The 27,083-nt window shown below is 43.6% G+C and overlaps 1 protein-coding gene across 1 annotated transcript in view; it reads right to left on the reverse strand.

The window, feature by feature from the left end:
• LOC134611804 (protoheme IX farnesyltransferase, mitochondrial) overlaps positions 1-27,083 on the reverse strand; it is a 133,316-nt gene that overhangs the window by 28,265 nt on the left and 77,968 nt on the right. The window contains exon 5 of the mRNA XM_063456044.1: positions 17,883-17,953. Coding sequence (XP_063312114.1) covers positions 17,883-17,953 — 71 coding nt within the window. The remainder of the gene's footprint in view (positions 1-17,882; positions 17,954-27,083) is intronic.

Consider the following 27,083-nt stretch of genomic DNA (forward strand, 5'->3'; position numbering starts at 1 on the left):
AGGCCAACCTATTCGCGGACGATATCCTGCTCACACTCACACAACCCCAGGTGTCACTACCAAATCTGCTACATGAGATCCGCCTATATGGAGATCAGTCGTACTATAAGCTGAATGTCGCAAAGACGCAGGCAATGGGGGTGGGGATACCGAGCCACATCACTACACAATTAAAAGCCACGTTCCCGCTAGACTGGAGGGACGATTATCTCACTTTCCTAGGCCTCAAGATCACAAAGACGATAGCTGGACTCCATGAACACAACTACGGGAAACTCAGGAGGGACATAATAGATACCCTACAAACATGGGAAGGCAAATACCTGTCTTGGGTGGGAAGGATAGCAGCCATCAAGATGATGGTGATGCCTAAAATACAGTATTTATTGCGCACGTTGCAGATCCCACTCCCCAAAATCTTCCTACAAAAACTACAACAAACCCTAAATAGATTCGTCTGGGCGAACCGCAAAATCAGAGTAGCAGGAAAAATATTGCGCAAACCAGTGACAGAAGGGGGTTTGGGGCTACCAGATGTAGACGCATACTACAGGGCGACCTTACTAGCCACAATGGTGCAAGCACACAAGGCAGTCGACAGGCCGCAGTGGGTAGACATAGAATCGACGGGGGCATGCCCAAAAGGGTTACACTACTTATTCTGGATACCCCACCACATACGCCCACTACCAAAAGAGGTTCCCGAAACCACTTCACTACTATTGAGAACATGGGACACAACCAAACGCCTGGTAGGCTACGATAAACAGTGGTCACTAGCGACCCCGATTCAGAGCATACACATAGCCAACCCTACATTCAATTATAAACCATGGGAAAAAGGGGGATGCACGATAGTCAAAAACCTATATCAAAACGACTCATTACTGCACTTCCCGGACCTACAGAGCAGGTATAACCTACCGCCCCAATCACTGTTTTCGTATCTCCAACTTAAGTCGCTCCTAGAACATGACACAGGGGTACTCACACCAAAGAAAGCACAGGGTATTGAACGGATGTGTATAGCCAGAATGACTCCAAGAAAGATAATCTCGACCATATATAAAGCACTGACTGACACGGTTGACGGAGATAGAGAGAAATTCCAGGAGGCATGGCAAATGGATATAGGCAAACCACTAACAGACGAACACTGGCAGCAAGCATTTAAAGCACACAAAGGCAGATCCAAATGCGCTTCCCACCTGGAACTGTTGCGCAAAATACACTATAGATGGTACATGGTGCCGGTCAGGCTTGCGACTATTTACCCCCATACACCTGTGCAATGCTGGAGATGCGGGAGAGAGAAAGGCACGATGTACCACATATGGTGGACGTGCCCCCGCATCACAAACTACTGGGCAGAGGTAGGCAACATACTTTCCACCGCTCTGCACCAGCCTATCACATTGGAGCCCGAGTGTGGCATACTCTTTATGACCCTAGACGACTTCCCCAAAGCCCAGGCATTTACAATGTTCCACATACTAATAGCCGCGAATTTACACTTAGCAAAGGCGTGGAAGCAAACAGACGCCCCAGATGTAGGCAAAGTGGTTAAACAAACTACGATGAACATAGACTATGAAACAAGAATAAACACAGGGCAAAACCTGCAAGAGTACAGAATGAACGCAAAGAATGAGTGGGATAGGTTCCTGGAGGGATTCAATAAAGGACCAGGGAAAGGAACTAGCCAACAGCCGCCTCGGTAGGCGGAGAGAGACAGGGAAATGCGGGGAAGGCGAGATAGCAAATGGAGGTATATGAGCACACTTGAGACAGCCCACGCTCACTTTGAGAGAAAGGTCAGAGGAATGGACACCCATGATGTATATAGTTGTGTCGAAAGACACCCACATTGTAAATAGTTGTGTTGGGAGACACCCGGCGCCCACACGGAGAGATAGGAACACTACCTACTAACCACCAAGCTAGAGAGACAAACATTAAAAACGAGATTGAGCAACATACTGAAGATGGGCGAAGCCCACAAGCTCTAGGGACAGGTCAAGAATTCTCTCTTAGGTGGGGAAAGAAGGTGCCGGATATTCCCCCCCCCCCCTTCCCACCAATCCCCCCCCCCCCCCTCCCCTCACCCTCTTCCCCCCCTCCCCCTACAAAAGTACAATAGTGCCAACTAAACACCTGAGGCCCTATTGGCACATCCCCAACCTGAGAGACCCCTCTAGGGGGGCCGATACAGTCAATGGACGGGGCAAAAACTGGCCGAGCCACGCCAGTGTTACCAAACCAAAAGGATAACAGGGGTAACACCGCACGTGGATGGGATGAGGGATATGCAATGGGGAAGAGGTGGCAGACTAGACACACCATATAGATATACAAACGATCGGATGTTGGGTAATCTACATCCCACCCCTGTTTCTGTTCTGGACCCTTAATTATCTCTGGACATAAAACCGGTAACATTGTGAACTAAAAGGAAAAGAAAGTGTATTACAAATAAGCCGCAAACATATGTTGGTACTATGCGGGATTATAAAGGAGATTGTCAACGCTATAACTATGTAAATGTACTTTTACGCTCATACTGTAATGATTTATTGACATTTCCCCCTTCCCCACTTTCCTTTCTGTACCCCAAAAAGAATAAAAATTGTCAAATTGAAAAAAAAAAAAATGTCGTAAAACTGGCTGTACCATTTCAAAAAAAAAAAAAAGAAAAAAAAAAAAAAAAGAGTTAAGCCGTGAAATAGACTGCATTTTATGCTCTTCTGAAAAATGTCAAGTTCTGGTATTTTGCGATAGGTGGATTTCAAGGACTACAGAATCTAGTGGAATTTTCAAACTGTTTGGGATGTGATGGGGGTTTAAAATGAGAGAAAGAATATACATCTAATCTCACAATGCATGAACCTACTGCAGCTTGTATTGTAGCCAGGTTGTTTTATGGTGGGGATATAGCGACATAACGCAATGGGTGTATAAACAGCTGGCATCTATAAAGTAGTTACTTAGAGTGAGGAAGGTTTCACCAAGGGTTATGTGAGATGGTTTGTACACCCACCTGCTCAGGTGTTAGACCTTGGGACGTATTAGTCATGTTGCCAAATATGACGTTCCGATCAGAGCTGGCCTGGAGCAAATATGGAAAATGGAAGTTGCCTTCGAACAGTATTGCAGATTCACTGCATTTTCTGTTTTCACATGCACATTGATCAGCCACAACATTACAACCACTGACAGGTGAAGTGAAAAGCATTATATCGTTGGAATGGCACCTGTTAAGGGGTGGTTTATATAAGGCAGCAAGTGAACAGTCAGTTCTTGAATTTCACGTGTTAGAAACAGGAAAAATGGGCAATCGAAACGGAGTGGCTTTGACGAAAGCCAAATAGTGATGGCTAGACGACTGGGTCAGAGCATCTCATAAAAAAAAAAAAAAGTCTTGAAGGGTGTTCCTGGTATGCAGTGGTTAGTACCCAACAAAAGTGTTGTATTAGGGTCATGGGCGTCCAAGGCTTCATTGCTGCACATGGGGTGCAAAGATGAGCCTGTCTTGTCCAACCACTCAAAAGAGCTACTGTAGCTCAAATTGCTGAAAAACTTAATGCTGACCATGATAGAAAGGTCTCAGAACACACAGGGCATCACAGTTTGCTGTGCATGGGGCTGTGTAGCATCCCAGACCAGTCAGAGTGCCCATGATGACCCCTGTACACCACCGAAAAGGTCTTAAATGGGGACGTGAGCGTCACAACTGGACCATGGACTAAAGAAAGAAGGTCGCCTGGTCTGAAGAATTACATGTTTTTTAAGATCAGGTGGATGACCGGGTGCGTGTGCATCATTTATCTGGGGAAGAGATGGCAGCAGGATGCACTAGGGGAAGAAGGCTGGCCAGCGGAGGCAATGTCCTGCTGGGAAACCTTGAATCCTGGCAATCATGTGGATGTAACTTTGACACGTACCACCTACCTAGAGATTATTGCAGACAATGTATATCCCTACATGGCAATTGTGTTCCCTGATAGCAGTGGCCTCTTTCAGCAGAATAATGCACCCTGCCACACTGCAAAAATTGTTGAGGTTTAGAGAATGGTTTGAGGAATATGACAAAAAGTTCAAGGTGTTGCTTTGGTCTCCAAATTCCCCAGATTGAACATCCGATCCGTGGAAGCCCCACCTTGCAGGACTTAAAGGATCTGCTGCTAATGTCTTGGTGCCAGTTACCAAGACATCACCAAGAGCTTTTGTGGAGTCCATGCCTCAACTCTCCAGAGCTGTTCTGGCAGCACGAGGGTGACCTACACAATATTAGGCAGGTGGTTTTAATGTTGTGGCTGATCAGTGTATATTACACAGTAGAATATCCTTTTTTTACAGCTCCCTATATGTTACACAGCTTTATGGCTGTTTTACAATTAATTAAATCCTTAATTGTCTCATGCATCCTCTTAATGTCACTCTACTTTCTAAACTACTGGTTTCTCAGTCTAGGGTTTACACTGGTTACAACACTGCTATTATAGTGCTCAAAAATAGAAATAACACAATTTAGGACTTGCGTGTCAAGCTGTTTATATCTTGCCATCAATGGACACAAGTACCATCATGCAGACAGCAATTACTGACCAGTATTCCTGTGATCACAAACTTCACTCGGAATGTTAACCCCTTAAGGACCAAACTTCTGGAATAAAAGGGAATCATGACGTGTCACACACGTCATGTGTCCTTAAGGGGTTAATATTGAAAAGCAGCTTTCAGCAAGTCACACAAGTTTCAGCAATGTGGGCTTCTGGTTCTGGATATAACCTCGTATTGACTACCAAAGATGTAATCTGGGCATCCTGCATTCACATACATTAGTAGCATCTTCCCATGCAAACATTCTAGGATATTAAAAATAGGATTATTGAACACAAAATATATTGCATTGCATGTCCACCCTTTATCCATAATACACAAATTGTTTGTGACGTCAGCACGAACTGTGTTTTATGCACAGCCGTACATATATTGGTGTTTGGCCTGTGAAACTCACAAAGAATTATAACAAATTGTGACTTCTCTTGCACCCAAATATACCAGGGCCTACTATGAGGAACGCGTGTGGCTGGATGGTGGTTGTACCCTTTAAACAAGAATATATTTTTAAATTATTTGAAAGTAGATGTGGGAGTTTATCCCACAGAGACAGAGCCATTGAAGTGCCTTTTCCTAAGACAATATGCATGTGTTCTAAAAGCAAGGACCAGAATCTTTACCTGCATACTGCGCTGTAGAAGCCCTCCTCTTCAACATTTCTTGATGTAAAACCAAATAGAGAAATGATACAAAAGAACACTGGCACTACAAGACATTTCCTGCCTCACTAGCTATATTATAGCACTTAACTTGGTACGGCAATTTATTAGGCTCTTTTCCTTTCAGGTTTAAAGCCTGTGTTATTTCCTAATGAAATTCTGCAGTAATATATTTGATGTGAAGAAATCTGTTATCGCTGTGGCCGTAAAATTGATCCAAGCAGGCAAAGTTTTATTAAGGTTATTTATAGTCGAGCATTTAACCACGACGTGGAATGCGAAGAAAAAGTAGGGGAAAATGATAAACAATGCCTTTAAATTCAATTTCCATTTTAATTAGAAATTGCGTGCAACTCTTTCTGGTTCGATATGTCTTCCTAATTAAAAGAAAAATGGCCGTGCGGGTTGGCAGGGGGAAGTTGTTAAGGGTACGTATCTCACTCAGCTGAAGGGGGCTGGAACAAATATTAATCACAAACTTTACTAGCATTAAGGAGATGCTATCGGCTCTTAATTTCAGCTGAGCACACTTCGATATCACTCAGGATTGGACAGGCTGATGATTTTTGTGTTATCTCAGCAGGGAGAGCTGTAATTTCATTAAACCCCAAACATATATCATGCAGATAAAAATGGGACTTTTCCGTCAAATCTATTGGAATCCGGATCAATGCTCCTGGTTAAGTAATGCTCATTGGTCACACAAGGCACCTTTAAAGCGGCACTGTCACAGTCTGGGGATTTTGCAGGATTTGCAAAGATCCCCTAACGGTGACATTGCACCTGGGGGTTGCAGGGGCAGGCAAAGGTGAGTGGCACTTACCTGAACATGTCTCTCGCGGGCACCTCCTCCAACAGGAATCTTTAGACAGGGTAGCCAACCAGTAGATCCCCATGCATAATAAAACGGCTATAGAAAAATATGTACATTTTCTCAAGTCGATTTGTGAATTGCTGAAAGCAACAGCTGACACTCTAAGCCAATCAATAGCTGCCAAATTTGCGGCACCCCTGTACAGAGACATGGAAGGACAGGGGGAGAGCTAAAATGCACTGGAGAGAAGACTTTGGGGTTAAACTCTTTGTGACCGATTTATTAATACCTAAAGGTAAAATTGTGTCTGGGGTATCCCAGCACCATAACTTTATTCTGATGAAGTTGCTTTGGTGCCCAGAGGTTCTCTTTAAGACAGATTGACCCATGAATATACTAAAAGTGGACTAGCAATTACCTTTTCCTCATTACTAAAAATAATTTTTAGAGCCAAATCCCATATATATTGGCCTAACCCAGTCTATGCATCTTTTTTGTATTACTGTATTAGATAATATTGTCAATATAAAGCAGTGCAGTGAACCATCTGGTTATGATGTCTTACCATCTAACCACCATTTGCTGTAATTAGACAGCAAGGTGGGATGGCAAACATTGTGTATGAACCAGGATTACTGACTGATTTTGACAAGTTTAAGGTTGGATAAACAAGCTTCAAGCAGATGCCTATAAGAATTTAAACAGAATATACAATGTTCTCGGTCATTCAAATTAATCTGGAAAACAATCAGTGGGGCCTCTTTTTTTTACTCATTTATTTTAACAAAAGGCTTTTTGTTGTTATTTATGTCCTTAAGACTAAAGCCCGACTTCATTGTGTCCTCAGAATGGCGTCTAGGCCAGAGATGCATTTAACATTCATCTAGGAGTCAAGAAAGATATGTGATTGAGAAATGATCCCCTTTCCCCCCCAACCTTTCTCAAGCATAGGAGTGCGGGTGTTAGCTCTGGAGCCTGGAGAATCTCTAATAAACCCTAATATTTTTAATATATTCATTCTGTGCAGAGCTTCAGGGCGATTCCATAATGAGGTCCACAGAGTAAGTCACGCACAGTGATATTCACTCCATTAATAACCATTGTCCCATGCTAACAATCATGGGGGGTGTTAGACAGAACATACTGAAGACAGCTGCATGTCCTTCCAGTCTACTCTGTAGATTACTATTTTTATTATTATTATTATTTTTTTTTTTAAATGAGAACAATTCCTAACTTCCAGGCTTCTAATGGCATAAGAGAAGGTCACAGGAGCAAGAAAACTCTGCCGGTGGGCATGTGTCAATGGCACAAGAGGAAGCAGTACGGATCCCCACAGTAGGCTTAACTCGCAGACGGAGAGCACATAAAGAAGATATTAAAATTTGATTTAATGTTTGCAATGGGTAACAATTCACAAATGAAACAAAAATATCCAAATACGATGGTACGCAGTCGTCACGGGTGCTGGTATCCAGCAGTAATCCCCACACTCCAACAAACCAGACAACCAAAAAATAATTATAATAATAAAAAATAAAAAATAAAACAGACGCAGCACTCACTCAAAAGAAGAATACAAAATAACGTATGTCAAAGAGTAGTTTATGCCAACTGATTTATTATTAGCAGTATAAAAAAAAACCTGTACAAATAGAATGTAGAGATCCCTCTGCAGAATAATTTGAGAAAAATACCTTAAAACAAATCCCATGCAATACGTCTCTCCTGTAAAAACAAAACAAAACACTATTCTAAGGAATATTGCTTACTGGGACCGGAGCATGTATTGGTAAAAAAAAGTTTACAAAAAAGATTTGTCGAGACCAAATTGACACAAAACCTCTCTCGACGAGAGAAAGGAGCAATTCCAAAAATATATCTTACAACAAAACATATGAAGAAAGTCCCTATTGCATATAATATTGCTATAGGCAAAATATAGTTGGTGATAAAAGTCTATATAAAGAAAGGATTTGTTTTAAGCCAAAAAATACAATGCTTATTCACACAATAAAACACAGCACCTTATAAGCAAACCACCGCACAAAGGCAGAAGGGTTTTTTTAGTACATACCTCCTGTCTGTGGTTCGATAGCTTAATAGTAATAACATTTACTGAGCCAGCTTTAGTTATATGATACACAGAACCCCTGGCATGTTTTGTTGATATTTTAAGAAGTCTGAATCTGAGTTTACCATCAGATGCTGGTGCCAATATAATGGTATGAGCTATCCATGAAACGCTCCGTGCCAATCAAAGCGGTACAGCCTGTGACTGCCACGTACGCTCTTGGGGAAACAGACTTGTCAGCCATCGGTCTACTAATAATCTACCCCAATGCCATGCTACCAGAGCAGCTTGCAGCTTAAATGCGGGCACAAGTTTAGTCACTATTGCAACCTTAGTTATCCAACTGTATGCAGGCCTCCTCCGTTAGAAAGAATTTTCCAAAGATTTAACGCATCGTATTTACTGAAAGAGTGTAAGGTAGAAAAAGTAAATCTCTGCAAAAATTCAGAACTGCAAAATAATATACTACTACAATAACTGGTTTTCATGGAAAATAATATTGGTACGATGAGTTTCATTTATCCAATATAAAGAAAGATTTCACATGTGACGAAAAGTTTGCGTTCTCTATGGTTCATCTTTGAACCGATCTCTGTTCTGCTCTGGTTTTAGAGATTTATATATAGAGTTTCCAAACTGAAGTCTGTTACCGATTTTCTTGACATTAATGTCCCAGGTGCGGTGTCTCAATTAACTGCGATCATTAGCTGTCAGCGGTGAGTGATTTGCAGCCAGACTCCCATCCAGCCTTCAGCGTGGCAATACATCTCCCGCTGTTCTGATGGATGCCCCCAGCGACTTGTTTACAAACAATGCGCCATCAGTGTCACTGGCTGTAGATCGGCCGCCGGTCCACTGAGAGGTCAAGGAGTTATCAGGATGGACGATGCCAAGTCCCCTGTGTAGTTTAGGGAAATGATGAATGGGGAAAATTATCCCTAGATATTCTGTATATCATGTCTCTGCTACAAACAGATTACCTAAACCAGCTCCACCAGTGAAGCGTCAACTAAATCAAGCTCAAGATCCATCGACAGACAAATATCTTAGGGGTTTTGGATAAACGGTGGAAGAACTTTATTCCAGCAGAGTTTGAACTTCTCAGGCAATAAGAATGCAAAGATTTCTGAGCAATAGCGCGTTTCCCAGTTAGAATATAGAACCATCTATCTGATATAACCCCAGAACACAAGAAACTAACATACAAACATTCCGTTACAGGTAACGTAAGCAGTTAATGTCACAATGACATCTACGGGAGGGTTGGTTTAATGTGTCTCCTCCATATTGTTGCTCCAAAGCACCATGGGAAATCTCATTCTCACCAGCATCAGTGCCAAATTTTGCAATTTTTGGCTAAAATATTGACACCTGTCTAGTCAGCCCCTCTTCTGTCCTTATTGCAGCGGTAGGATTTTTATACAGACTAGAGTGAGGTCATTCTGCAGAAAAGCGATTAGTTTTGTAAACCACTATTTGTAATATATTTTACATTCCATTAAACATAACTAATTTTGCAACAGGTATGTAGATCCGTTATCTCTTTAAATAATGTCCAATTCACTTTATATTTTACAAACAGTTTAATAACCTAACTGCCCATTGTTAATGATTGGTTAACGAATGGTTCATAGGACTACGATGCTGTTGAATGCAAACAGGGTACTAATAAGCTCCTGTGTAAGCTCAGACAGAATATAACTTGTATATTGGTATTTCCACCTCGGCCCCATCCCACCGATACGACTGTACCCCCTGCATGGCTCTGAAAACAGCAAAGCTGGATGGCTGCACTCTAGCTGCTGGCCCGACTCTTCTCCTCATTGCAAGCAGATGGAGACGCCTTTTACCCAAATGCACCATGACTATTTCATTGTACTCCGGCCATCTGGTCGGCTTCCTGATATGACAGGTTACAAAGTCCACAGATTTATCGGCTGTCCCCTTCTCAGCGTGCACACGTATATGGGAATGTGCTCACTGAAAAGCTTGGCCCATAAATAAGACAGCGGGGTTTACCTGCACATCTTCTTGTGCATCATGCATACAAATGCAAAAAACACAGCAATCCGCACATGTCTAACTCCATCTATACTACACACACACAGCCTTTTAGACCACCATATTTAGAGTAAGAGCATTAAACGATGATAGGACTGCACTGCATTCCTAGACTGAACCACCAGAGCTACCAGAATACTATTAGATTGCAAGCTCCCCGGTACCATTTTATAGATTGATTGACCAGGTTATTCACTGAAGTGAGAATTCTAAGGGAATGTCAAACTTAAGGCCAAAAATAGCCAAACTGTCTGCTATTGTTATAGTTTTGGCTATAACAAAAGGAACACTTTAGTGTTAGGAATGCAACGTTGTTAACCTGCACCCCCCCCCACCCCCCCCTCATAAAGGGTTAAAAATCCTTTTTACACTCATCTTATTCCAGCGCTGACGCCCCTCGGCGCTGGCTCCATCTCCGCCTCCTCCAAGGTCAGCCCGAGGGGAAACCTAATGTGCATGTGCAGCGATTGCTGTGCGCAAAGCGTGAAGCCGTCCAGCATCGTTCGAGTCAAACTCCGTGAAACAGCAGGAAGCGCCTCTGGAGGTAGGCTTAACGCTGCAATATAAACATTACAGTTTCTCTGAAACTGCAATATTTTAAATTTCAAGGTTAAGGAGGCAGGGGCACGGCACTCCAACCACTTCAATGAGAAAAGTGATCTGGGTGCCTATAGCGTCCCTTTAATTTTGAAATTCACTTTGAAAGTTAGCAACCCTGTGTAATTTCACTGAAACAAACATTGTATCTAGAGATTGTAAATGTATTGCTCTGTTTTTAAGTCTCTCCCTCCATACACCTGTTACTATGTGTATAGCAATATTTAAAGCATTATATCCAACATCCCACAGACAGTCTGCCAGACACACACATTTGTTAGCACCTAGTAACGGAATCACAGGCAATGGCTTTTAAAATTGCATTAAGAAAAACCTGAATGAATTATCAGTACATTTTTCTGTGAATTCTCCTGTAGGTGCGTTTACACCAGCCAGCTGTTAAGGGGGAATAGCATTACGGTAAGTAAAGCCATGACACACCACCCTGACTCTGCTGCACTATGCAAGAGGTCACAAAATAAAATCTAAAGAACGTGTTCGTACATTCTAAGCTGCCTGTTACTTTCCTCTCCACCTTTCTCTGGCTTCGTAATCATCAGCCAAGGAAAGGGGCGCGTGAAAGGTGAGCTGTCAAAGCGATATGGACTACACATACACCTATACGTATAATTTCCCATTATTTGCAGTCAGCAAAACTGTTTGTTATTAAATGAAAGTTTAACACACCTCTGAATTGGCTGCTGCCTGCAGGAGAAAGAAAGAAAAAATTGTGTTCTTTAAATTAAACCGTTAAAACGTTTACGTGGGTTGCTTTGAAATCCTTTCCAAGCTGTCAAGAAAAAAAATAAAATAAATCACATTAATGCCTTTTTATAATTTGCAGTCTCTGTCTGCGATAGGAGAGTAAACCCCAGTATCTGCTGCATGATGTCGAGCAGTTTCAAACTACCTCTCCCGTTGCCTTAAGCTAGTCATATGGCCAGCTAAGCATGGTGGTCCGAAAAAAGTTGCCATCAGTACTCTAAGATGAGGGTATACTGCCATACAGACCTGTGAGCACTGAAAAGGCTAATTAGGTAAATGTACTTCTGTAGCTAGGGATAAGGGATAACCAAACCCTCCATATTTACCGGGTCACTTGCCCTTCACAGTGCACGGTTTATGCCGTAAAAGCAGTTCTTTGAGAGGTCCCCCTCTGTTAAAGAAACGTCTCCTTTAATGCAGCTTAAGAATTGTACCGATAGCATTTATATGGTTACCCGCTGTTCTTCAGTATGTTAAGTCGGTATGTGTATAGGAAAACATGCAATCTTGGCTGTAATCACCAATAATTGGACACTAACTAAATTGAGCCGAATAAATTCCTGCCACAAAAAAAAGATTTTTAAAAAAGATGCTGCTAATGTAAGAGTCAGGTTTTGGGGAAGATATAGGTTGGGGCATCCTTAGAATATTATGGGGCTTTGGAATGGGACAAGGCGGCTTAGAATTTTAGGTACAATTTGCCCTAAGGGGAATTGGAACATGTGAATGAAGCCCATTTCGCAGCAGTTCGGCTATCTGTGAATAGCTGAATCAGTCATTATATGGAGAATGGGCTGATTTTAACAGTACTGCAGCCGCATGGAAAAGCAAATTCTGATAAAATAACAGAATTGTATTTTGTGAATAGCCAAATTGTGACAACAGAACTGTCATGCTATAAGGAATGATACGATAGACAGGGTTAGTCGCTGATGGTAAATCTATTAAATGACACATGCAGGCATACTAGTAAACCCCAAAATATAGTAAATTCCCTAACTTCCAAACTGAGGCTAAAAATCCTCCAACTTCACTATAGTCACAGTCTGGTTATTTCAAAATAACATTTAACCACAACAGATTTTAAGTACAATTTGGGAAATTTAATAAATGAACTTCAATTAACGTCCGATGGGGACGGCGTGGCCATCTTTCAAGGCTTACGGCACTCAGAGGAACTTTAAACGGCCTGTTGACAAGTTGCTTGATAGATTGATTAGTCATTACAAGGAACAAACAATCTGGGGGGGGGGAGGGAGAAGAAGGGGATTCAGACACATGTTGGAACTAAACTCATGACCCTGAAGTAAGGTGCCTGGGCACACTCCTTTTAATGAGTTTATACAAAGCTGTTTTTTTTTTTCTTTTTTTTTTAAAGACAAAAGGTGATGAGAATATCTGCAAGGAATTTTTTTACACCTAGCCGTTTTTCCATGGATCTACAGTTCCAGTAATATTTCTGATAAATCCATATTAAACTATTGTTCATGTCGCTGAATTGAAACAGCAAAGGCTACTACACTGGAAAAAACGGTGTTAAATGACCATGCTTAGAGATGCTGTGTTGTACACACCTCTAACTCTGCAGTATGTTGCATTCATATGCTACAGGCATATCCATTACCTGATCATACCAAATTCTTGAAAACTATTCAAACTTAATGAAATTATTTTATTCTTGCAGCATGTAAATTCTACTTACTGCAGGGAAACACTTATCGTGTACGAGTTAAGGGTATACAATAGTCACCAAAATAAGTTTAGCTTAACGTTTTGATAATAGGGATTGACCGATATAGATTTTTTTAAAGCAGATAACTTACCGATATTTTATACATTTACCTTTTTTTTTTTTTTTTTTTTTAATTCTTTATTTTTGTTGTGCACATCTTACATAATAGGTTTGGCTTGCCACAAAAACAGTAGTACGCGTTAGAATACTATAACATTGCAAATATTGCGGTAGTGGTTCTGCACAATTTTTATATGTTTAAATGTAGGAAGAGCATATGGTAAGATAAACAGGTTAGTAGTTGGGTAGGGAACTGTGTGTCTTGCTAGGTGTTACGAGGGCAGGCTGCCACAGAATATCAGCGTGTCAGATTGGTTATCAGGCAGCGCTGTGATACTAGGGAAGCATGATTAGTCGTCTTTACTGAACAGGGTCTGCCCAAGTGTTAAGAACTAGTAAGCCTCTGGGATGCTGAAAATTACTTGAGCTTCAAACATATATGGTTAAACTAAGGCATCACTACGCTGAAATAAAAATTTAACAAGGTAACATTGCTTTCTAGGTTATGAGAGATCAAATATAAACCACAAGCTTGAAAGGAACTGTTTGGGTTCCCATGAGGTTTGTCCCAGGTCAGTCCGTTTGGCAGGCAACATAAGGGGCGCAGAGGGAGGCAGTGTTAGTGGTCTTCAACCAATACCCCGTGCATGCCATCGTGGACAGTTCATTCCATGTTCGGGTATCTCGGTCCCCCTGTCCGGCGTATGGGAGGTCAGGCTGTGCTGCAAATGCTGTAGGCTGGCTGGGACACCCTGTGTTCGGCGCGGGTCGCTTCTCCCGCTCTGGTGGCGGTTTGGTTTCCGCACACCACAGTCTTGGTGTCGCTGAGGGTACGTATTCTGTTGTGGAGGGGAGTGGCTGGTGGCTCTGTTGTGCCGGCGCTGTCTGCAGCGGTTAGGCTGCGATCTGTATGCATGGTGCTTTGGGTTTTTGCGTCCCTTGGCCCCCGGCGCTGGTGGGCTCACCGTCGTGGGTTGTGGTGGCCGCGGGGTGATAATGCTTAGGGAGGGCTTCTCTTTCAGCCTGGTCCCGTTCTCACGAGTCACTCCTCGGAGTTGAGGTGATGTGGGCTGCGGGTGTATTGCCACTGGCTCCCAGAGCCTCTCAATGAATTTCTCCAGCCTCCGCCAGGCTTGTTCCGTGGGGCTGAGCTGGAGCGCTTCAGACTGTGTGTGTCTGGGTTCACTCTGCCAGAAGACAGCTGCCATCTTGTGTTGTGCGGTAGTGGGTTGGCAAGGTCTGTTGCAGCCGGGGGGATCGCTATTGCCACTGATTGCAAGCTTGTGCAGACCGGGATATCCCCCACCGGTCCAAAGGGGGGGGGGGAGAGTTAAGCTCGAAGCTCAATACCTTGCAGGGTCTTTTGATTCCCGTCCAGGAGGTCGGCCGTTCCTCCTGCCCGGGTCTCGCTAGGCCGCAGTTTTCCAGCATCTGGTTTTCACTCTCTGTGCGTCACTCGATTGCACCGGTAACAATCCGGTGTGCTTTCAGCTTTCTTGGGTCCCTTTTAGTGTCGGTAAGGCGTCGGTGAGCCCGTGGTTTTGTCGTTTAATTTAGTTTTAAGAGAGGAGCTCACCGACCATGCGACTGCTCAGTATGGCGTCCGGGCCCCGCCCCCCTACCATTTTTTTTAAATAAATTATTTCTACACAAATCTACTGTTAACTGAACGTGTTTATTATTTATTTATTTTTTTGCAAATCTTTTTTTATTAAGGTAAATGCCAGTCACAATTTTTTAAATGTTTTTAAGAATATATGTGTGTGTAGAGGATGCAGTGAGAGTATTTGATTAGTTAAGGCAGTGTGTGTTTGTGTAGTGGATGCAGTGTATGTTTGTGTAGGGTTTGTGTAGGGTTTGTATAGAGAACGCAGTGTGTTTGTGTAGTGTGTGTATAGTAAATGCAGTGTGTTTGTGTAATGTGTATATAGTGAATGCAGTGTGTTTGTGTAATGTGTATATAGTGAATGCAGTGTGTTTGTGTAATGTGTATATAGTGAATGCAGTGTGTTTGTGTAATGTGTATATAGTGAATGCAGTGTGTTTGTGTAATGTGTATATAGTGAATGCAGTGTGTTTGTGTAATGTGTGTATAGTGAATGCAGTGTGTTTGTGTAATGTGTATATAGTGAATGCAGTGTGTTTGTGTAATGTGTATATAGTGAATGCAGTGTGTTTGTGTAATGTGTATATAGTGAATGCAATACAGGAACTTAAAATATCTAGGTTCTTTTTCTGGAAGTGTTTATGGAAGGCTGTGCAAGTCACATGCAGGGAGGTGTGACTAGGGTTCATAAACAAAGGGATTTAACTACTAAATGAGAATTGAGCAGTGAGACTGCAGGGGCATGATCTATACACCAAATCTGCTTAATTAAGCTCAAGTTGTTCTGGCGCCTATAGTGTCCATTTGAAGTGTTTTCAAGAAAAAATAGAGGATGATGGACAAAAAAAATTAATATCCAGATAAACTGTATCTGACCTTATAGACAAAACACAAACGATTGCTTCCTCCTATAAAGAATGTGTTGACATGCACGGTAGAACCTCACAGGTGTTTGGAATGAGGTGTTTTGCCGACAATCAGTGGCAAAGGAGCAAAACCCATTCAACCTCAGAACACACAAAACTATTTAGATTTTAATTGCAAACAAAATAAAGTAGCCTGAGGTTAGAGAAAGCCACACTTATGAACATCTCATGAAGCTTTTAGGTAAAACACCCCGAATCTGAATGTCCTTAATTAGCAAGACGCAATTCCAGGAGCGGCTTCGATGGAGCATTAAAAGAGTTTATGAAAATAATACTGAATATAGCCGGAGGGCACGTCCATACAATACACGGCCGACTCTAGCGCAATACGGTTTAACACTTCATCGCCTCTGAATGTCGGAATACAAACCCAGGGCAAGCGCCGCAATGGGCCGACTGATAGAAGGGCCCCTAAGGAAAAGTGTTACACATTATCACAGACACTAATTACTGAACACAAAGAGTAAAGGCCCCTCTCACTGGCGGTGCATTCAACAATCACATGTTTTTATACGCGAATATTAAAACAGCGTTAACATTGAAATATCTTTCATTTTGCCAATTAAAAAGCAATGTAACATAAACAAACGAACATACAGAATGATGTTTAACCCCTTGGGAACAAAAAGTATTACAAAGCAATTTTACGCCATGTGAAAAAAAACAGCTGGAAGCAAAATCATTTCCAAAGCATTGTATCCTGGTTTTCTGTCCTAAAAATTCAGAATATGCACAATCTAACATCGACAAAACACTTTAAAAAATATTTGCACACTTGATATGCATGTTCACCACTACATTCACTCCTCCTTACCCACTTACGGCCTGTGTGTCAGCATTGCATATTATTTTAATTATCTCATTACATACCAAGTTTTATTATTTAAAAAAAAACACTGCATTCACCCAGATATCTTCATCATTAGACTGCAGAGCCTAATCTGTTGTTACATTAATTTTAGAACCTCAGGCCTGCCCTAAATAACCTGTAATCATTAAAGGACCACCAAAGTCACCAAGTGGACCTGTCATTTTTACCCTGCAATGTAAAACATTGGAGTTTTGTAAAAAATTGCAATGTGGCAGTCTTCCTGACAGCCACTAGAGGCGCTTTCTCCTCCAGAACCAAGTGAAACTTGGACCTGGAACCAAATGCTGCTCATAGCAGCGTTTGATCTGAGGAGCGAGGCGTTTGGGCACGCACACCCATTAGCAATCCATTATTTCTCTACGACAAGCATTGGATTGGAGGAGAAAGCAGAAAATATCAGCAGACATGATGACATCTTAACGAGTGGGGTGGGCGGCAGCAGTGGAAATATCTTGGGAAACAGGAAAAAAAAAAAAAAAAAAAAGAGTCTTTAATTTTAAATTGGCTTTAATTTATTCAATACCAGAGCAGGGTAGACAAAAGACCAGGGTAGACCGGTAGTCCCCCCAAAAATGATTGTTGTTTTTGAGCCTATATGCTCCTTATAAAGGATACACTGTGCTTTTCTTGCAGAAATAAATCAATGCAATTTATAACAAAGAAACAAAGTATATACACTAAGAAAATACACGTATACTGTGATAGCTCCAGGTGAACTTCACAACCACCTGTGGAGGGTGAAAGGCCTGATTAATCGTTTGTTTATTCCATTCAAGGATATTTGACCTATACCAGGTTGTCCCTTTGTATTCTATCTAATATACGTATTCTGAATGCAATTTATAAATCTTAAAATTACTAAGTATGTGTTGGTGTTAAAGACGTAGGGCGCTATCAAGTGGTTAGACAGGGGCATGAGCACCATGGAGAAATTTCGTCAAGCTTGGCATCCTTCATCATCCCAAACGAATAGTATGCAGAGAACCCTGCAGGATTAATCCATCTCTGGGTGCTCCCCACATATATCCAGTCTTGTGACAGGAGAGGCCTATACAGTAGTGATCCTGCAGACTTATAGATGCAGGTGCTTTTCTTACCTGATCTGTCCCCGCACCAGTGGTCGGCTCTTTGTCCGGTTCATGTTTGAATCGAATGGTACCTCAAAAAACTACAAGGGGAACAAGAGAGTCGGACATGGCATTAGCAACATGGAAAAACCGATCACCAACATAATAATACACTCATATAATGAATAGCTTTTATTGCAGCCTATAAAACATATGAGATAATATTGCAAACAGTGGGCTGATGCTTTCAAAGACTCACAAGGCTCATCTGTTCAAAAGAACATCATGTCATGTCAACACATCCTTTAGGTGGCTGGCATGCTGCTTTGCCTCCTAATGGAGCTGCTTAATCCTACATGCTGCGGACGGGTGAACGGGTGACAGAGGAGAGGGAAGATGAAATAACAGAAAAACGCAACAAAGCAAACTCATACCTGGAAGAACAGACACTAACACAGGTTGAGCTAAAGGAAGGTCGGGCTACGTTTGATGTCACATCCAGATTACAAAACAATGAACTACAACAAGGTAATGACCCTGAGCACACAGCAATATAACAAACACAAAACATCTCAAAAGGAAAAACAAAACACAAATTTAAGCACGATTATAATAATCTAGTCACATGGATCTCCTCAACCCACTATTAATTTATTTAGGTTTTTGATAGCATAGAATTGTATACAGATAAAAACAAAAAAACAAAACAAAGACTACCAGCATTTTACGTCTTCCTGCCACAAAACATACTGTGAATGTCTATGGTACGTGCTCAAAATTGGGTACATACTATAAAAACCTGTACCATTTCAAATGAAACGAGGGCTGAATGCACATAATAAGCGCACGTCACAATTAACCGGTTAAAACTGTAGAACTGGTCCTGCTAATGTCAGAGAACACGTTGGGCTTTGGAAGAATCTCCCTCTATTGGGCCACCAGCCCAGGAAGGAACCTACAAGAGCTTAATTAGTGCTTGATCTGTCACCGAAGATTAATGCGTTGCTTGTGCTAATGGCTTAAGGGAATAGGAAAGAAAGGGTGGCTAGCTAGCGATTGCTGTGAAGACAGTTTGTTCAAGTAGGAATTCCAACATCGCCATTATCATGTATAATATACCGTCGGTGTTCATCTTAGCAAAGCTCCATGGATTGGAAATGAGGAGAAACACTATACATGTACAGAAAACGGCATTTCATGGAGCAATGATGCCCCGCTAAGCCTTTAACACCAGATATGTTATTTTATGCACTTGCAAACACGTTTGTATATATCTCCAAGTAGAGTTAAAGCGGCACTGTCATGCCGAATTCCGTTTTTTTTTTTAACCCCCCTCCCGCCTCAACTACATCCAATCGACCCCCTAGTCACCCCCAAATACCCCTATGCCCCCCACATTACCTATTTTTTATTCTTTATTTTCTGCCCCGATCTATATTCAGGGCGCCGCCATCTTTGTGTGGGTAGGTGAAGTCCCTGTGGGACACGTCATCTAGCCACACTAGATAGCCCTGAGATTCCCGCACATGCCCAGTGAAACATCTGGACATGCGAACGGGAATTTCACCTATTCATTCATTCATCAGACAGACGAATGAATGAATAGAAAAAATCAGACGAACAAACTAACACTGAGTATCAGTGTTCGTTTGTTTGTTCGGTTTATTACAAGGAGGGAGCTACCGGCGTGCAGCTCCCTCCTTGCAATATGTAAAGACAGAAGCGGCAGGGAGCAGTGCTCCCCACCACTTCATAAGCCCCCCAGGTCCCCTCCTCACTCTATGGGGGTCAATATGACCCCCATAATAGCACAAGGGAGATTAAAATCTCCCCAATGCCCCTACTCGCTATACCGCGAGTAGGGGCATGTCCACTAAACAGTGAGCAGCCTGTGGCTGCTCACTGTAAAAAAAAAAAAAAAAAAAAAAAAAAAAAGGGTAATAAGGGGGGGGGGGGGATGGGGGACCTACTGTCCTCCCCCGCCGGCCCCCACCCCTGGACGGCGTGTGGGGGCCATAATGGGAATGAGGGGGGACCTACTGTCCTCCCCTCAGGCCCCCACCCCTGGGCGGCGGGTGGGGGCCATAATAGTAATAAGGGGGGGGGGGCTACTGTCCTCCACCCCCCGGCCCCCACCCCTGGGCGGCGGGTGGGGGCCATAATAGTAATAGGGGGGGGGGACCTACTGTCCTCCCCCCCGGCCCCCACCCCTGGGCGGCGGGTGGGGGCCATAATAGTAATAAGGGGGGGGACCTACTGTCCTCCACCCCCCGGCCCCCACCCCTGGGCGGCGGGTGGGGGCCATAATAGTAATAAGGGGGGACCTACTGTCCTCCCCCCCGGCCCCCACCCCTGGGCGGCGGGTGGGGGCCATAATAGTAATAAGGGGGGGGACACCTACTGTCCTCCACCCCCCGGCCCCCACCCCTGGGCGGCGGGTGGGGGCCATAATAGTAATAGGGGGGGACCTACTGTCCTCCCCCCCGGCCCCCACGCCTGGGCGGCGGGTGGGGGCCATAATAGTAATAAGGGGGGAGGACCTACTGTCCTCCAGCCCCCAGCCCCCACCCCTGGGCGGCGGGTGGGGGCCATAATAGTAATAAGGGGGGGGGATCTACTGTCCTCTCCCCCGGCCCCCACCCCTGGGCGGCGGGTGGGGGCCAGAATAGTAATAAGGGGGGGGGTCTACTGTCCTCCCCCCCCCCGGCCCCCACCCCTGGGCGGCGGGTGGGGGCCATAACGATAATGGGGGGGACCTACTGTCCTCCCCCCGCCCCCACCCCTGGGCGGCGGGTGGGGGCACTAAGTAAATCCCCCCCCCCCCAATCAAGGTGACTAGGGGTGCCCAAGCCCCTAAAATGACACAGAGCACTGTGATTGGATGGCTTGAAATCCATCCAATCACAGTGCTCTGTGTCATTTTACAAGCGTGGGAAAGTTCTTTGGAATTTTCCCACGCTTGTAAAATGACACAGAGCACTGTGATTGGATGGCTTGAAATCCATCCAATCACAGTGCTCTGTGTCATTTTACAAGCGTGGGAAAATTCCAAAGAACTTTCCCACGCTTGTAAAATGACACAGAGCACTGTGATTGGATGGATTTCAAGCCATCCAATCACAGTGCTCTGTGTCATTTTACAAGCGTGGGAAAATTCCAAAGAACTTTCCCACGCTTGTAAAATGACAAAGAGCACTCTGATTGGCTTAAACCCACCAATCAGAGTGTTCTTAGGCTAATTGGAGGGCGGGGCAAGGCTTTATAAGCCTTGCCCCACCCTGCGGAGCTCAGTCTGCGCGGAGCCCTCCATGGGTGAAGATGGATTATTTTTTTGTGCGCTCGGGTTTTTTCTTTTTCGTCGGGTTTTTTTTTTTGCGCTCGGGTTTTTTATTTTATTTTTAGTTCGACGGCTATGATGGTTTTTTATTTGGCCTTTTTGGGGGCTGAAAAATGAAGATTTTAGAAAAAAGAAGACGTCGAATGGTAAGTTTAATTTTACTTTACAGGTTAGCAATTTTATTCCCCCCTCACTATTTTTTAGGGTGAGGGGGGTGGGTAGGTAGGGGCATTTTTTATTTGGGTGGGGGGTGGGTGACTAGGGGCTTGGGCACCCCTAGTCACCTTGATGGGGGGGGGGGGGATTTACTTAGTGCCGGGGGGGGGGCAGTAGGTCTCCCCCCCCTTATTACTATGATGGCCCCCACCCGCCGCCCAGGGGTGGGGGCCGGGGGGGGAGGACAGTAGGTCCCCCCCCCCTCTTATTACCATTATGGTCCCCACCCGCCGGCCAGGGGTGGGGGCCGGGGGGAGGCCAGTAGGGCCCCCCCCTCTTATTACCATTATGGCCCCCACCCGCCGGCCAGGGGTGGGGGCCGGGGGGGAGGACAGTAGGTCCCCCCCCCCTACTACTATTATGGCCCCCACCCGCCGCCCAGGGGTGGGGGCCGGGGGGGAGGACAGTAGGCCCCCCCCCTTTATTACCATTATGGCCCCCACCCGCCGCCCAGGGGTGGGGGCCGGGGGGGAGGACAGTAGGTCCCCCCCCTCATTATCTTTATGGCCCCCACCCACCGCTCAGGGGTGGGGGCCGGGGGGGGGGAGACAATAGGTCTCCCTCCCTTATTTTACTTTACGGCCCCCACCCGTAGTTTAGGGGTGGGGGCAATATTTTTTTTATTTTTTTTTTACAGTGAGCAGCCACAGGCTGCTCACTGCTTACTAGACATGCCCCTACTCGCGGTATAGCGAGTAGGGGCATATTATTTACTAATACCAAGTTATTTTTACTTGGTGTTAGTAAATTTGGCTGAAAGACCAATTTAGGTCTTTCAGCCTTTTAGTAGATAGCTCCCTGATACCGTGGGAATTAGGGAGTTATCTACTAAGCGGCTGCAAGATGCAGCCACAGCAATGAATAGGATCGGAGTTTCATTCATTTGAATGAAATTCCGATCCGAACAAAGTACCAAATTGCATCCGAACACCAATGGAGAAACAGTGCTCATTGTTAGGATGCAATTCGGCAGTTTTGCCGGCGTTCTGTCTAAGTGACAGGACGTTCGGCAATACTGACAGGAAGCATTGTGGGAACTGGGAGGAAAGCTAGGGATCATGGGAAAATTGGTCTGACCAGCGGAAATGAAGCACACTTTGCTCCTCCGCTGGTCAGAGCTGGTCAAGCGGAGGAATCCTCCATAAGACAGAGTCCCTACTTTGTCTTATGATTTTAAAGAAAACTAAAGAAGACAGGAAGAAAAGAATAACAGATCCCGAGAGAGGGGGAGAAGAGGAAGAGATTGAGGAAAGGTAAGTTCGGCATGACAGTGCCGCTTTAAAGGACTGGGTCTCCTGAACAAATCAATGTACACCAAATGGGGGTTTTACTGGCACACGTATAAATAGAAACAGATCTGCCAAGTTTCTCACAGAATCTTCTTATTGCACTCAAGGGCTGCAATATGTGTGAAAAATGAAAAGGTACCTGTTACATTTTTACATTTTGACATAAATATAGAATGTTTATGAACAGTTAATTATGCATTGTACTGGAGTTTCCTTTGAAATTCCAGTCCATTTAAATGATATACATGGAAATAGCAAACCCATAAAGTGGATTAATATCCAGAAGCCTTGCTTTTCTATAGCTGAGCAGACCCCAAATCGCAGCACCTAATGAGAAATGGTATCTTCTCCCACAATATACCTATGGAACGTGTTTCACATATGCAAAAAGGTCTCTGTAGGATACAAAAAAAAAAACTGCAAAAAAGTGAACTGCAGGGGGATTCTATAACTAACCATAAATGAAACGTTAGCTATATAAAAGAGTACATTTAGCGCAAGTGTGTAGACTTGATATAGACCACATTTTGCAGGCTAGATGTCATTTTCTGTACCTGGCTTTCCTATTATACCAGGAGATATCACTTACTATGGACCCTTTCTTTGTTTTTATTACAATGTACAGACAGGGCGAGGGAGTGGCACAAACCGTCAATGCTATGTGTGTCCATAAAAATAAATAAATTAAAAGGTACTATGGTATTGCACATACACACACATATAAATATACATATAAATAATGTTTCCCTGAAGTCTATGTCTAGTTTTGTGGGATGGTATTTTCATCAATAAATTGCCCCACCACAACAGCTTTAATTACCAAAGATTACACAGTGGGTTTAAGCAGGGGACACACTGCGGTCGGGAGAAGTGGGAGTCTGTTTGCCAAACATGCAACGTTCCCAGATTGATAGCCCTTTAACTTGCCATTTCAAAGACACCATCATGTGCCTTAATCCACTCATCCCGTATAACACGGATCATGAGGAACCTGTCCCGGACCTGCCTTTTATCTCCTTGTCTTCGCACACTGAGAAACTACAAAGAATGCTTCCTGTAATCAAACTCAGCCTTGAATGCTTTCAGGATGCCAAAAAACAGTGCCATTTAGAATGAGGACTTCTAAAAGAAAATATCAAAGTAGTCTTGCTGGCTTCACCAGAAATTACATTGTAGAGTCAACAGATCAACTGAACAGGTTTACAATGTCTTCTCTAGAACATGTACTTCTCCATCTCGTGGAGTCCTTGTGTAAGGGAGCCTCATATTTACATTAGGTTAGATTACAGGAAGCTAAATCAAAAAGACAGGGAAGGTCTGATATTACATCTAAATAATTTACCTGTGTAAATCATCACATACACAATTTATGTGTAAATCATCACAAACGATAAACCCATTCACAGTATTGTAATTATAATCAAGGTAGGCCTACAAATAGCCTGCTCCCAAACACAGAATATAATTGCTGGGTATATATGTGTGGACTGTCAGTGTGGATGGCTGCTGGGGTATATCTTTGTGGACTGTCAGTGTGCATGGCTGCTGGGGTATATCTGTGTGGATTGTCAGTGTGTATGGCTGCTGGGGTATATCTTTGTGGACTGTCAGTGTGTATGGCTGCTGGGGTATATCTGTGTGGACTGTCAGTGTGTATGACTGCTGGGGTATATCAGTGTGGATTGTCAGTGTGGATGGCTGCTGGGGTATATCTTTGTGGACTGTCAGTGTGCATGGCTGCTGGGGTATATCTGTGTGGATTGTCAGTGTGTATGGCTGCTGGGGTATATCTTTGTGGACTGTCAGTGTGTATGGCTGCTGGGGTATATCTGTGTGGACTGTCAGTGTGTATGACTGCTGGGGTATATCAGTGTGGATTGTCAGTGTGGATGGCTACTGGGGTATATCTTTGTGGACTGTCAGTGTGCATGGCTGCTGGGGTATATCTGTGTGGATTGTCAGTGTGTATGGCTGCTGGGGTATATCTTTGTGGACTGTCAGTGTGTATGGCTGCTGGGGTATATCTTTGTGGACTGTCAGTGTGTATGGCTGCTGGGGTATATCTGTGTGGACTGTCAGTGTGTATGACTCCTGGGGTATATCAGTGTGGATTGTCAGTGTGTATGGCTGCTGGGGTATATCTGTGTGGACTGTCAGTGTGTATGGCTGCTGGGGTATATCTGTGTGGACTGTCAGTGTGTATGGCTGCTGGGGTATATCAGTGTGGACTGTCAGTGTGTATGGCTGCTGGGGTATATCTGTGTGGATTGTCAGTGTGTATGGCTGCTGGGGTATATCTGTGTGGACTGTCAGTGTGTATGGCTGCTGGGGTATATCAGTGTGGACTGTCAGTGTGTATGACTGCGGGGGGTATATCACAAGAAGAAGGTCAGAAACAGAGCATGTGGAAGCCAACTACTACTTTCCTGAGATTCCATTTTAATTACAGACAGAGAACGCAGGGTACACTATGATATTACATCATTGTGTTCTTAATACAGAAAACAATTATCCCTTCATTACCTCATTGTAATGGAACACTTCGGGCTGAAGTTGATAATATATTCGAAAACATGAATTAATCATAAGGTACACTCGAAGTCCCTTTGCAGTTAATCCCCCAGCTTCACGGCTTCTGCAATCCAAGATCAGGAAGTGCTTTATGGAATCAGTGGGGTCTGGAAGTTACGATGACGGCTTTCTACTCAAGAAAGACAACAGAACTACATCTCCTACAATCCCTGGCTTGAGCGGCCTGAAGACATCACATGCAACGGTGTCATTGCTGCAAAAAAGTGCAGAATGGGGGAGAAACAAGCAAACCTGTAGCCTAATCGAGACATCGCACTAAACGCGTGGGTACATGAAGTACTATAGAGAATTTATCCAGACTATATAGGTGTCCAACAGATTGAGACAGGATTGCAGTAGTATCTAGTTATATAGAATATCAAGCAGGAAGTATTCTGGCACTGCCAGTGAGTGGGCACAAAGCATCAATTGGTCACTGGTTCCCTTATTAAGGTTCCAATCTGAACATGCTAGGACCTTATAAATGTCCATCTATGTTATAAATTGTATCCACAGAAATCTGCACGATTATTCCATCTTTTTGCAATTTTTTATCCACTTCTAGCCAGTGACAGAGACCCACAGACATCCTGTCATTTTCCCATGTTTTGTGTTTGTTTCTTGGCCAAGGTGCCAGCACTGGCTGCTTCTGTCAGTTTCAGTGTAATTATGAGCGCTGTTTGAAGATGAATAGGAGTGCATGTGGCTGCATTAGCATCTCCCTATTAAAGAGTCCTTAAAGAAAGACAATTACACCAGTCTTAATGACACAGCAAACACCATAAACACCACATCAAAGCTGGAGGCAACTGCAGCTTGTAATAAAGCAGATTTAGTGTTGGCTTAAGCTTGACTGAGCACAGGTTAGTTTGTTTGTGTTGATAACAATTTGGGTGATGGGTTGGGAAGCCTGCAGCTTGTCCCTGTCTTAGACCACACTGGGAAAACCCACAGGAGAGAGGTCGCACTTGAGAAATTCCATCCTTAACAATGACAGATCAACAACGAACATTTCCAAGAGATTCGAAGATTCCAATTATTTTACACTTTAAAAAAAAAAAAATCTATATTAGGAGTGTCAAACGTAGGTCGCAAGGTCTATTACCCTGCAAAAGGTTTGATGGTTCTTGGTCATGGAGTTAAACAGACACTGCATTGCTTAGCAAATAGTGGGAGGTGACCAATAAAAAACAGATCTGCTCCCCTGATCTGTACCTATAAGAAGAGATTAATAACAGATCTGTAAAGTTCCCCTCTTTAAGACAGACAGTGCTTTGTTATACAAATAATTATGTGAGACGGTGCTGAGGGTCTCCGTGATACACTCGCGCACACTACATCGAGCTCCGAGCTAGAGGTTAAATAAGGGTCGCTCTTTTCTTGCAGCTCCGAATGCTTTGTAGATATGAGTGTATCGAAGAGATCCACGGGACAAATGAACACAAGTATGTGCAGTATAACTCAGAGCAAGATGGAGATACAACCTGCATTCATGTACAATGAGTACGGCTATCAGAAGTCCATTGCAATAAAACTCACAGTAATGCGACTATCACAGAGTGACTATAACTCGTTAGTAATATGACTTACAGATAGTTAGTGTGTATGACTAGCACAGAGCCCCACTGAGAGGAATAATGTTTTGTAATACAATAAATGCGTTTAGAAATGAATTTCTATAAAACAATGGCAATCAGCTGGTCCCTCTGCCAATAGTTGGCTGCAAGTGATGAGAATTACAGTCCTACACCAGTTTAAACCCAGCAGGTAGCCCAGAGGCTCTGAGGATCTGTGTGGGCAAATCTTGGCACTATAACC

The sequence above is a fragment of the Pelobates fuscus genome, chromosome 5 (genome assembly GCF_036172605.1).
Source record: "Pelobates fuscus isolate aPelFus1 chromosome 5, aPelFus1.pri, whole genome shotgun sequence".
NCBI classification, from domain to species: Eukaryota; Metazoa; Chordata; class Amphibia; order Anura; family Pelobatidae; genus Pelobates; species Pelobates fuscus.